General features: G+C 44.4%; 1 protein-coding gene across 4 annotated transcripts in view; it reads right to left on the reverse strand.

Annotated features, from left to right (window-relative positions):
* Positions 1-2,287: 2,287 nt before the first annotated feature.
* KCTD15 (potassium channel tetramerization domain containing 15) overlaps positions 2,288-12,858 on the reverse strand; it is a 105,796-nt gene continuing 95,225 nt past the window's right edge. For all 4 annotated transcript variants that reach the window (XM_061594225.1, XM_061594224.1, XM_061594227.1 and 1 more), the window contains exon 5: positions 2,288-3,294. In XM_061594225.1, the coding sequence (XP_061450209.1) occupies positions 3,139-3,294 (156 nt within the window). In that variant the 3' untranslated portion in view covers positions 2,288-3,138. The remainder of the gene's footprint in view (positions 3,295-12,858) is intronic.

The following is a 12,858-nucleotide window of genomic DNA, read 5'->3' on the forward strand; positions in this document are numbered from 1 at the left end:
AATTTGACCTGCAGAAATGAGCAGGTGAGGCTTTTCATAGGATAGAGACACAGAGACAGATATTATCATTGCTGCTATTAAAAGCACAGCTACAAGGTTGGCAAATGAGCATCTCCTTAATGCAGTTCTATAGAAGCATCCCTGAAATCGGCAGGAGCTGCATAAGAGCAGAACTGAGGTCTGGCACCAGAACCTGCAGGGCCTAAGCAGGTTCCTCGTGGCTTATATGCCGGGTGTTTTCTTAACTTCAAGGACAGAGTCAGAACAGTGGGGGTTGTATTCAATTAAGTTCTATTCAGAGTAGATCCATTGAGGCCACCTGTCGGGTATGCTTTGATTTGGATTCCTGTAGCGAGCAGGGCTTGGACTCAAGGGCCGCAAGGCTCCTTCCAACTCTACAATTCTATGATTCTGTTATTTGATTCTATGATGGGCATGATTAACTTGGGTCCATTAATTTCAATGAGTCTAGTCGGAGTAGACCTTAGCTGGATACAACCCTCAGTCTATTTAGCAGAATACCTTTTTTTGCAAATGACAGGAAAGAAACAATTTGATATTTGTGATTAATCAGTCCTTTGCCTTTTCTTTTGAATTGAACCAACATTATCATAGAAAGGGTAATTCTACGCTACAAGCTGCAACAGGTTTAACCACCTGCTTCCTCTCCACAAGAAATCTTGGGAAGTGAAGTTCTGGAAAGGGGCAAGGAAGAAGAGGTGAGGGATCTCAAGCAAGGAATTCTCAGCACCCAATCCAAAGCACAATTCCCAGAACTCTAGGAACCATGACCCCAATAGTTCAGTCCTAAGGTGTACTGATGGCTTGGTCTCCTTATTCAGTGCTCACCAGGCTGAAGCAGAGGAATGCTGCATGCTCCTGTGTTCTTTTGTCAGCTTTCACTTTTCCTCCCATTAGTCAAGAGAGGGACTCCAACTTTGAAGCTGTATCTCCAATGTTGGGGTGGATCTGATCTATCCTATGGCCCTGTGACACCCTCCTAGAGACCATAGGATCACACCCTTAAGCATATAAAACTGATGTAATATTTATTTATTTGATTTATATCCCTCCCTTCTTCCCAGTAGAAGCCCAGGGCGGCAATTTTATAGTGTGTAGTACAGAACAGAGAGGCCCTTAGATCCAGGATATCTGGCAGATCCATTTCATGGAATCATCTCTGTCAAACATACATGAAATTTCTCATGTTTTCATGGGTATTGCAATTCCAATTACTTTTTTGAGTTCATCTGTCAACACAAAATTTACACTGGCACAAAACTGTCAATTAATGCATTCTTTTAAATGACGCATGTTCAAGGCAAAAAAAAAGACAAAATATTCCCACTCCTGCTGTTATATAGCCAATCAACATGATTTGGGAAGACAGGTTCACAGCCTTGGGCTCTGCCTTCTCTGTGTCCATTATGTCTTTTAAACAAACCCTATCTAGGATATAGATTGCTGTTCAAACCCACAATCAATGACAAGGTCCAGGGTAGACCAATGGGTGGGATCCAGCTTTCCTTTACATTGATGGTGTATTCATTGGTTGTGTGAACAGTGCTTATGACACCGGACCTGCAATGCTGAAATGTAAATTTTGTTGAGTGATGGCATTAGGTCGCATCCAACTAACTTTTACTCAAAGTAGACCTACTGAAATTAACAAATCTAAGTAATATCCATTCATTTCAATGGGTCCACTTTGAGTAAATGTTATTTGACTACAAACCTGTATTGGCTCAAGGAATTCTGAGTCCCAAACAAATGGTTATTTAATAACGTTAGCCTTTAAAACATTTGCTGTAACACAGAAATGGAAGAGCTGTGGCCCTCCAGCTGTTTTTGAACTCCAGCTCCGATCAGTATGGCCAATAGTCAGGGATGATGGAATTTGTAGTCCAATAACATCTGGAGGACATCAGGTTCCCCATCAACACAGCCTTTGCCAACCTGGTGCTCTCCAGATGATTTTGACTATCAGTCCTGCTGGCTGGCTGGGGCTGAGGGGAGTTGTAGGCCAAAGCATCTGAAGGATACCAGGTTGGTGAGGGCTGCTGTAATGTATCACACAGAGAAATAAACTTCTGAGTCAATGGCTTGATCTAATCGGCGACACAAGGCATTTTGTTTGTGTCTCGTTCCTCTATACATTCTTAAAGCAATGAGAAAATTGGGTAAATGAAGTATGAAAGGCCGGAGAAGCTGCATGGCCAATTTCCACTTTTTTGATGACTTAAAAACTTAAAATCTGAGATGAATGAAAGAACACCACAACCTTAACTTGAGCTCCACGAAAAAGCCTGTTTAATGCTGAATAATCTTAAGAACTTTGAGTCTCCATTTCCCAAAATTTGCAAACTTTTTGCTGCAATTTTATCTTGTCGGTTGGAAATGTTACTGCTGCAAAATCTCCATTTACCTCATCAAGATCGGTTGTGCAGGATTGAAAATAATTTGAAATTAGTTCAGCACCAGAAAATGACAAATTGGTCTCTGTTTGAGGTGGCTTCTGTACACAGACAATTGTAGGCATCGTAGAAAAATAAGCCATTTCATACAACGAGCAAAGGCAATCACAGAAGGATAATGGGGAACAAATGGGGGAGATGGAAAAGCATGTCTGATAGGACAGGACATGGCATTCATCTGGGGGGAAGACACTCTGCATGATACCATCTTCCTGTCGGCAGTTCCCATTTCCTTGATCCTACCAAGGGAGGAAGAGAGAGGAGGTCCTTCAGAGAGCTGGATGATGTACTCCTTCAATGGACATATTCAAATTACATTAATTGTTCTTTCTACCAAAGTCCAAGCAAACGTCAGTTCTTCACTGAAGCTTTGCCTGTGTCCCACACACTGTTCTGCTGAGAGGACAATCCCACAAAACTTCACGATGTTGAGCATACTCAGCGACTGATTAATAAAACAAATGGAATTATCATCATCATTATTAATGTCTTTTGCTCTCAAATAAGAGTTCATAGCTGGCGATGTGACAGGTAGTTTCAGAAGTACTTCTAATTGGCAACACCAATGTCACCTGCGTTAATACTGTCTTGCAAATCCTTAGTGTTTCCATATGAGGGACTATTAAACACTTCTGTGCTCACAAAGGAGGGGAAGGGGAGAACTTTAGTCCAGGGGTTCTTGCTTTATTCTGATTGTGGTGTTGGGCTGTGGTCTCCGGTCCTCACGACACAGTACGTATTCACTGAACTGAGAGGAATCCACACCTCCTCCACATGACGCTGCCACACTGAAGCCCTTCTGGAACAACCGTTCAAGTACCTGTATATATATATTTTAAAAAAACACCAGTTATTATTGGTGAAGACTCCATACAAAATGAGCTCATGACTCTGAAAGAACCAAAGGAATCCCACTGAGCCTAGTCGGACAGGTTTGGAGAAAGAAAAGGGCTGTCCCAAGGGAAATGGCTGTGCTGGCTGGGGCTGATGGGAGCTGTAGTCCAAGACATCTAGAGGGCAGGCACAAGGTTAGTGAAGACTGCTTTAGAGATCTGATGACAGTCACAGCAACCAATATTAGACTAGATCGGGGCCACTAATTTTTTGTGGACTAGGGGGCACATTTTGAATTGTGAGAGAGTGCTGAGGCCGCCAGTAACAAAATAGCTGTCCTGGGGGTGGGGTGGCATTACACAATACGGCTGCCCTGGGGGCATCGCATAACATAAAATTGGAGAGTACAACCATTCCTGCTTTCTCCCCAAACAACTGCATGTTTACCATGGAAAGTGAACTATGTCTTGCTGGTCTTGATTATGGAGATACAGGTGTTAAAGGCGCAAGAACCCTGTTTTCCTCAATGCCAATCCTAAAACAAAGCCTAGGCTGCTAACCTGTACCCCATTAAACATAAAGAGACTTACATTTGAAGTGGTCATGCATTGCGCTGTAAATTAACTATACAGTGGATTCTTAATGAGCACCTGGCTTTAAGCACTGGACAGCAGGAGACACGCCTAAGCCTTTTGCAATGTTTCATATTTTGCATTTGCCATTTAGAAAGGGGATTCTTTAACATCTACCTGTACTTAAGTACCTGATCTCAGGTAAATGCAATCTGGTTGCTAGGAAAAAAGGATGGGCAAATGATGGAGATTCCAAGGACTATAATAATAATAATAATAATAATAATATGCCCAAAGGTCTCCAAGCAACTTACAACAATGTTAAAAACAAAAACAAACATACCATATTATCAAAACGGAATAATAAAATAGCAACACCTCCATGCAGCCACAGGAAGCTTTGGCAGCACACTGCCAATAAGAGACAACATCATCTCCATCTATCACATACCTGGGGGAAAAGGTAAGTCTTTACCTGGAAACAAAAATATGTCAATGAAAACATGAGATGGATCTCACTGGACAGTGTATTCCACAGATGGGGAGCCACAACAGAAAAGGCCCTCCCCCTTGTCACCACCCTCCGAGCCTCCCTCCGAGGGGGGACCTAGAGGAGGGCCTCAAAAGACCTAAGTGTCCAGGGAGGTTCATATCAGGAGAGGTGTTCAAAAATATGCTGGGGTCCCAAGCCATGAAGAGTTTTAAAGGTCAAGATCATCACTTTGAATTGGGCTCAGAAGCATATGGGCAGCCAGAGTAACTGGAATAGGATTAGTGTTACATGCTCTGTTTGCCTTGAACCCATCAAAAATCGGGCAGCCGCATTCTGCAGTAATTGAACCTTCCAAACCGTTTTCAAAAGCAGCCCCACGCAACACGCATTGCTAAAATCCAACCTTGAGGATACCAGAGCAAAGATTACTGTAGCCAAGTTATGCCTGTCCACATAGGGTCACTGTTGGGCCAGCAGCCTAAGCTGATGAAAGGCACACTGTGCCACTGAGGCCAGGGCCAGCACCAGTCTGCCCCAGGCCCGTAGCACCCGCACACAGGCACACCCCGTCTACCTGTCGCTTCATGAGAATGCCTTGCATGCTGCCATCAATCAAGATGACGGTGGGGGCTTCCCTAAGGAGCTAATGCCCCCACCGCCATCTTGGTTGATGGCATTCATGTGCACTACACTATGTACTTGCACATGCCTACCATCACCCAAGATGGTGGTAGGGGCATCAGCCCTTTAGGAAGCCCCACTGCCATCTTGGTTGATGGCAGGTATGCATGCACAGCGCGCACAGCATTCACAGCAACAGTAGAGGTAGTGGGGTGTAAGAAAGGGTGTTGCAGGCCCACACAGTCCGTATGGAGGGGCTGGAAGCGCCCTCTCTGTGATCTGCGGCAGGGTCGGGAGTCGCCGTTGCTGTGGATCGTGCAACAGAAGTGCTACCCTCCCACCCTAAGAAAGGGCCCTTCAAGGGCCCTTGGCCAGGGCCCAATCTGGTTACCCTCTGGCATCAGCCCTGACTGAGGCCACCTGTGCTTCAAGCAATGGATTCAGGAGGGCCTCCAAACTAAGAACCCATTTCTTCAGAGGAACCGTGACCACATCTAGAGCAGGCCTCACACCACGCAGCTGATCAGAGGAACCACCCACCAACAGTATCTCAGTCTTGTCTGGATTCAGCTTCAGTTTACTGGCCTCACCCAGTCTGTTATCACAACCAAGCACTGATTCTGCACATCCACTGCCTCACCTGCAGAAGAGGAAAAGCAGAAACAGAGCTGCGTGCCATCGCATACCAATGACAACGCACTCCCAAACGCCATATAACCCCACTTAGCGATTCCATGTAGATGCTAAACAACATGGGGGACAGAACGAATTCCTGCAGGCCACCATACTGGAGAACCCACAGAACTGAGCAATGCTCCCCAACAACCACCTTCCGTGTAAGAATGGAACCACTGCAATGTGGTGCCCTCAACACCCAACCTGAAAGATCAAAGAGGATCAGTAGAGTCACAACCCCTTTCTCTCTCCCCACACAGGTACAACGCAACCAAGGCAGTTTCCGCACCAAAACCATGCCTGATTCCCAACTGAAGAGAAAACTTGCCTCTTCCAAGAATACCTGGATCTACTTAGTAACCCCCCTCTCAAGACCCTTCCCAGAAAGGGGACAGAAGCAACAAACATACACTAAAGGTGAGGGGGAAACAGCAGCTCTTTAGGACCCCTGGGATTCCCACTGCCTGGTGCCCAAACGACTCATTTATCTATCATAGCTCTCACTTCACTCATTGGCTAAAAACACTGACAGACGAACCCACCACAGGAAATACATCCTGAATTCTAGGGACAAACTCTGGAAGTTCCAAGGACTAGCAAATAAGACAGAAGCAGGAAAAGTTCATGAAAGGGGAGGGGGAAACAGCAGCTCTTTAGGACCCCAGAGGTTCCTCCTGCCTGGTGCCCAAACGACTCATTTACCAATTACAACTCTCCTCACTCATTGACGAACAATACTGACAGGCAGAAGCAGCCATGGTGGCTTATTTCACAAAATTCACTTAGAAGGGTACCTCCACGTTTTGCTTCATAACTTTCTAGGAGGGATAGAGACTTTTTTTAAAATGAAAAGCTCAGAGTCTTGGGCCCTTTTGTGGGTGCCATGGCACCCGTGGTTGTCCATTGCCAACTCTGACTTAGTGTAAGGATCAAAGTAGACATGCTATGATGGTGCCACGTTTGGGGTTTTCCAGGTCTTCTTCTTTCCCAAAAAGCAGCTGCTGAGGGAGGGTAGTGGGTAGGAATTTGATCAGGGCTGTAGCATGGGGGGAGGGGGGAAGAGGGACCTAACTCTTCTTGCTGCACTGTGACCCTGATCAAAATTGCCGCCGGGAGCCACTTTTAAATGACATGGGAAAATGTATACATTTAAGAGATTTGGGGAGCAATCCAAATCAAAGATCTACCAGGATGAGTGGAGTTTGGAATAGACAGATCTCCCGCTGAAGTCCTCATCCCAGCTCAGCCAGACATATGCTGGCGTAAATCCTCCATCCTAACTCAGCTGGGACTCAAGTCGGCTCAGCCAAAGTCCCCCCAAAGGGACATTCTAGGGGCAGGGGGAGATTTAGCTACCAGTGGAAGTTACACTGGCAAAAGGGTGGTTTAAGTCAAACGCTTGTCCCTCCTCTGCCAGGCTTGAACCAGCTGGGACGGCAGCAGTCCTGCTCTTGAATGGAGTTTGAACAGGGATAAATTACACCAGCATAATTACCAAGACATAAACTGTGCTGGCTTCTTACAGTTTGGACTATTCTGTAAGCCTGTGGCTAATAGCAGCTTGGGGAAGGGGTGATTTAAATTGGAGAAACAGTGTGGGGCAAAGAGATACCTCCCTCCCTGATCTAATGCCCTGCACATTTGCTCTTCAGGAGCTCCAAACATGGAGCTTTCCACATCACGTCTTTTTCACCCTTACGAAGCTCCACATATGCAGTCAAGTTGTCACTCGAATACAGCATTAGATAAGGCTATTTGTAGCTCGACGTTTCTCCGAAAGCTAAGACTCCTCTTATTAATGCATATAAAGTGCCTAACATTTTCCAAGTGCTCTCTCTGGCCACAGATTCACTAAGACACGATGTGAAAGGAAAAAGGAATGAGGAGGGACGTTGAAAGCAGAATTGGAGCAGCTGTTTTTCCACTGGTCAACGGTCAGTGCCTTGTATACATGCCTTGTATGTACAATGCTTCCCTGTTCATCCAGATGTCAACCCTGTCAAAGAGGCCAATGTGAGGAGGAAATTGATGCTCAGGGAGGGCGACTCATAAAATGTTGCTCGTTTTGTCCACAACTGAAGAGGCACGTGACCTCGTGTCTTCTGAATTCAGCCCCACCCACTGGCCACACTGGATTTTCTTTTTCCAAAGTCATCTCAGCTTCCTGCAGATGGACACTATCTGGACTCCTCCACTTGGGTATTACTCAGTAAAATATTTGGAACTTGTGATCCAGAGATGATAAAGGAGCCCACGAGAGCTGGCTAGACTCTGCATGATACATTTTGGTCTTTCAGGATCTCCCTGCCTATTATGCAGCGATAATTCTCTAACTTATTCCTAAATGACTACAGTGTGATTAAAGTCTTGCTTACAGCAAACCTCTGCAGAAAAGCCAAATATTAATCAAACAAACAAGCACTGTGCAGGGCAGTTCAGTATATTATGGAGTAAAATACTGGCTGGTAGTGATATTGATACTACCTCTTAAGGAAAAGCAACACTGGGGCTTCAGTCATCATAAAATGAGGCCATAATTCATCATTAATATGCAGTGTTAGATGGGGGGGAGGCTTTTATGACCATCTTCTTTATTGGTGCATCCATTCTGGTTTCTAAGGGACTTTTCTTCCAAATGGGTTTGAGGCTTTTTTGGGTGTGTGTGTGTGTGCATGTGCTTATATTCCTGCCTGCACTTTTCATTCCTACAGCTCTATCATCCCAGAAAGTCCTCGTATTTAAGCTCACCTTGGTTAGACAGCCAACATTTCTACTCAGCACTGCTCCTCCAGGATGCCGTCTTGTTTGTGATGTCACCCTGAGCTTTGAAGGGGTCCAAAAACACCTCCAAGGCCCAGCAGAACTGGAAGCTTCTCCCTGGCTCTGAATTGAGTTTTGCATCCCTCTTGTGCAGAGTTGCAAAAAGTAAACAGGAAATAGGGAGATAGGCAGGAGGGGGCCTCTTGTCAGAAGGATGAGCGCATCTGTGGACCTCTACACACCCAGATAACTGCCCATTCTCTCTTCCTTCCTCTTACACTTTGAATGCCTTCCTCCCTCTTGGCTATATCCTTCCTCAAAGCCTTCTTTTTTGGGGGGAAGTCATTCCTTAAACTAGGGAGGAGGAAGAAATTCAGTTCACATTTTAAAGCAAACATAATTTATGCTTCCCAAACCAAGCTGCAGCTATCCTTTGAAATTTGCACTTTTCTGAATTTTATGACAGTTCCCCAATCAAATTCAGACAAAAAAGCATGTATTAGCGGAAACTGCACCAAACACGTTAGTGAAATTAACATACAAAAATGTTATATTAAGGAAACGTGCTTGCAAAAATGTGTATCTAAGGCAAAATTACATACACAGATTTATACAAAAATGTGAATGAATTTTGCCAAATTTTTATAAAAAATTTGTGATGTGGAAATGGGGTTAACTGAAAACTGAGAGATACAGAAACTGAAATCAACAGCTTCATCCATCCCTAGCTTAAGCCCACACTCTTCATCACGTGTGACTGCATTTATGCACCTTTATCCTTCTGTTACTGTTTGCCTTGTCCACCGTCCTTGCCCCTGGCAACCCCCACCCCCTATGAATTCTGGGGGCCAACTCTGCCCTTAGTGCTTCTTTTACACAGCAAAGGACTTGTAGGCCAAGGCGTTCAGATCCATAAAAACCAGCTCAGAACAGCCTGCCACAACTATCCAATGTTCCATCAAAGTCTAGCACAGCCTTTGCCAACCTGGTGCCCTCCACGCATTTTGGGCTGTCACTCCCCATCATACCCAGGCAACTGGTGTTTGTTTATTTATTTATTATTTGATTTATATCCTGCCCTTCCTCCCAGCAGGAGCCCAGGGCGGCAAACAGAAGCGCTAAAAACACATCAAAACATCATAAAAACAGACCCTAAAATACACCAAAACAAAACTTTAAATGTTGTAGTGCACACCATCTGGAGAGCACCAAGTTGGTGAAGGTTGGCCTAGCGTGATCAAGAAACAAAACTCAGTATGGGGCTCTTCAGCTTGAAGCATGTTTGGATTTTAAAATTTTATTTTAACTGTTTATATGTCACCATATAACCAAGTTTCCAGGGCGTTTCTTAATGGGTGGTATCAGCAAGGGCCGGAAGCAGCTTTTGCCCCCAATCATCCACATTTACTTGGACCTTGCTTCTCTCTCCCAAAGAAAGCTCAAAGCAGCACACAAACATCTTCAACACTCTTCAATGCTGGAGGCATTCAAAAGGCAGCTGGACAGCCCCCCGTCGGCTATGCTTCAATTTGGATTCCTGCATTGAGCAAGGGGTTGGACTTGATGGCCTTATAGGGCCCTTCCAAGTCTATGATGCTATGTCAGGAATGTAGAGGAGGTAGTTGCAGGCACCGTTGTAAGCAACAAGATGTTGGCATTTCATAAACTGCGGTAAGATGTTCAATTTTACTTAACATGGATGAGCTAGGAGTGACAGGCAAGCATCTAGGGCAGCCTTCACCAGCCTCGTGCTCTTTGGGTAATTTGGACACCCATCTTAGCCAGCACAGCTGGGGCTAATGGGAACTGTAGTTCAAAACATCTGGAGAGCACCAGATTGGTGAAGGCTGACACAGAGTCACTACCTGGAAGAGCGTCATGCATGATGGATGTAATTCAAGAACTGGACCCGAACAATGCCAAGTGATGTGCATAAACTGAGTAATGTCTGCCTGTTAACAAGGCAAATAAAACATTTTTGATGAATGGTTTTTTTTACCAGTTAAATCCCCTCATCTGACTAAAACAATTATGAAGAAAAAAAACACTTCCTTTGATTTTAGAAGGTGCGTATATGTATGCTGGAGCAAATGATCTTAAGAACATGAGAAGAGCCCTGCTGCATCAGGCCAAAGGCCCATTTCCTCCAGTGGCAAATCAGACAGATGCTTCTGGGAAGCCCACAAAAGCAGGGTATGAGCACAACAGTACCCTTCCCACTCACGTTTCTGAGCAACTGGTATTCGGAGGCATGCTGCCTCCGGCAGTGGAGGTAATATACAGCCATCCTGGCTAATAGCCATTGATAGTGTGTTAGAGAGGCTTCCTTTCCTAGATTTCAACTTCAATCAGCCACAGTCAGCACTGTCAATGATCAGAGATGATGGGAGTTGTCATTGCAAACCATCTGGAGGGCACCGCATTAGCTAACCTGGCTCAGACTCTGGCTACCTGCAGCCAGACAAGCATTTGCTAAGAGTCTTCCTCTTCTCAGGTAAATAAAACTGCAGGCCTGGACTGTCTTCCTTGCGCAGACTTAAGGCTTGCTGGAAAGAGGGGAGGTGGCTTCCAGGACGTAAAATGAAGAGTGTCCCAGTCAGGGTGTCATCTCAGGATGGGTGGAACAGCATTCATTACATCAATTCAGGAAGTGTTTTAATGGACAGATCTAACAAATTAATTGATTAAAGGTTGCAGTCCTATTGCTGTCTGTTCACCAGATGTGTAAACAGTACAGGAGGGACATTAATTCAAAGTTTGGACAGAACAGCCTGTTTCTCTCTTCCATGCCAATTTCACATGTGCTCAATCATTGATCCATTCCACTTTTTGTGGATTTTTAAATTAAAAACATGCACAAAGAAATAACTTTTACATTGTACACACTTTGGACACATTTTATTTGCATTTTGTATGCTTTTCAAAACATCCCCCCCATACAGATTTTAAAAACAACATAAAATATGTATTTTTGTGTGCATTTTGGGGCCAAAACCATATCGCAATATTTGGAGAAGTGTGTAATCCAACTGATATCTGTGTACGAGTGAATCATTGCAAAAAGTGGATAGAATAAATTTCTCTTTCATCCCTGTCTGGCTCTGCTCTGGACCCAACTTTCAGCATTTCCTTTTTTCTCATTGTTGTTTCAAACACCACCTGAAAGCACACTGCGGATCACTGCCTTCTTCAAAAGTTCAAGAAAAAAATCTGTTTACTTAAAATTGGCTGCCAATTAGTTACCAGGCTAAGTTCAAAGTGCTGGTTTTGGTGTATGAAGCCAGGATGGGACCAGGATACCTGAAATATCATTTCACCCCCTTATCAATACAGCTAATCACGGCACTCAGCTAGTGAGGACCTCCTACAGGTACCATCTCATCTGGAGGTCCATTCTGCACAGTGCAGGAATCAGGTCTTTAGTGTCTTGGCACCTACCCTTTGGAATTTCCTCCTGCTAAATATTAAATGGGTGCCATCTCTGTTGTCTTTCTGGTGCCTACTGATGACCATCCTATTTCAACAAGACTGTTAAGACCTCATCCCAGTCTGCATCTGTACTGGAATTGTTTGAAAGAGGTTTTTATTAGTGTACTGCTTGTTTGCCACCCTCAGCTCTTTTGGGAACAAGAGCGGGATATAAATTTACTACCACCACCACAATAACAGGCCAGCAAACTACTTGCTGAGCTACTCTCAGATGGATCCATTGAGCTAAGAGAAGGAAGTTGATGTGAATTTTCAGGGCTTTTCGTTAAGCTGTATAAAACACGCACAAGGTGGGAAGGGGAGATCTCTTTAAAACTCAGTGCACAGAACAAAGTGCTTCACTAAACTAATGTGTTTGGAAGACTACCCTGAAGGCTATTAAGGAATATTAGGATTTTTAAAAGCTAGATATCACCCGTTTCCCCAAGAATCAAAATGAGATACTAAAGTCATGTTTGGGGCAGCACTGGGCAGATTTGCACATAATTGTTTGTTTAACCTAACTATGGCTTTCTTGAACATGTGAATCCAAACAGCAGCGTAACCATGGTCTACTTTTTGCCAACAAATCACAATTAAAACAAGCCATGGTTTGTTGTTGGCTTACAAACCATGGGTTGTTTTAATTATGGTTTGGCATTATGACTGAACCACAGAGCTTTGCTTAACCATGGCTTGGCTAGCCACCCCACTCATATATACCTACAGAGGGAAGAGCAGCTGGAAAACAAACAAAGCTTTGGAGAGGCAAGCTTGCTTGCTCATGTGTGAGATGACTTGTGGTTTCTTCAACAGCTAAAAGAAACCATGGCTATGTTATGTGTGAATGGAGCTGTGTCCTTTGCCTTGTGGCACGGGACCTTCCAAGTCCTACCCACATCAGGTGTCCAAGGCAGGGTTAAAAATAATCCATCAAAGCAACGAGAAACAGATACACAAA

This window comes from Rhineura floridana, chromosome 13 (genome assembly GCF_030035675.1).
Source record: "Rhineura floridana isolate rRhiFlo1 chromosome 13, rRhiFlo1.hap2, whole genome shotgun sequence".
Taxonomy (NCBI): domain Eukaryota; kingdom Metazoa; phylum Chordata; class Lepidosauria; order Squamata; family Rhineuridae; genus Rhineura; species Rhineura floridana.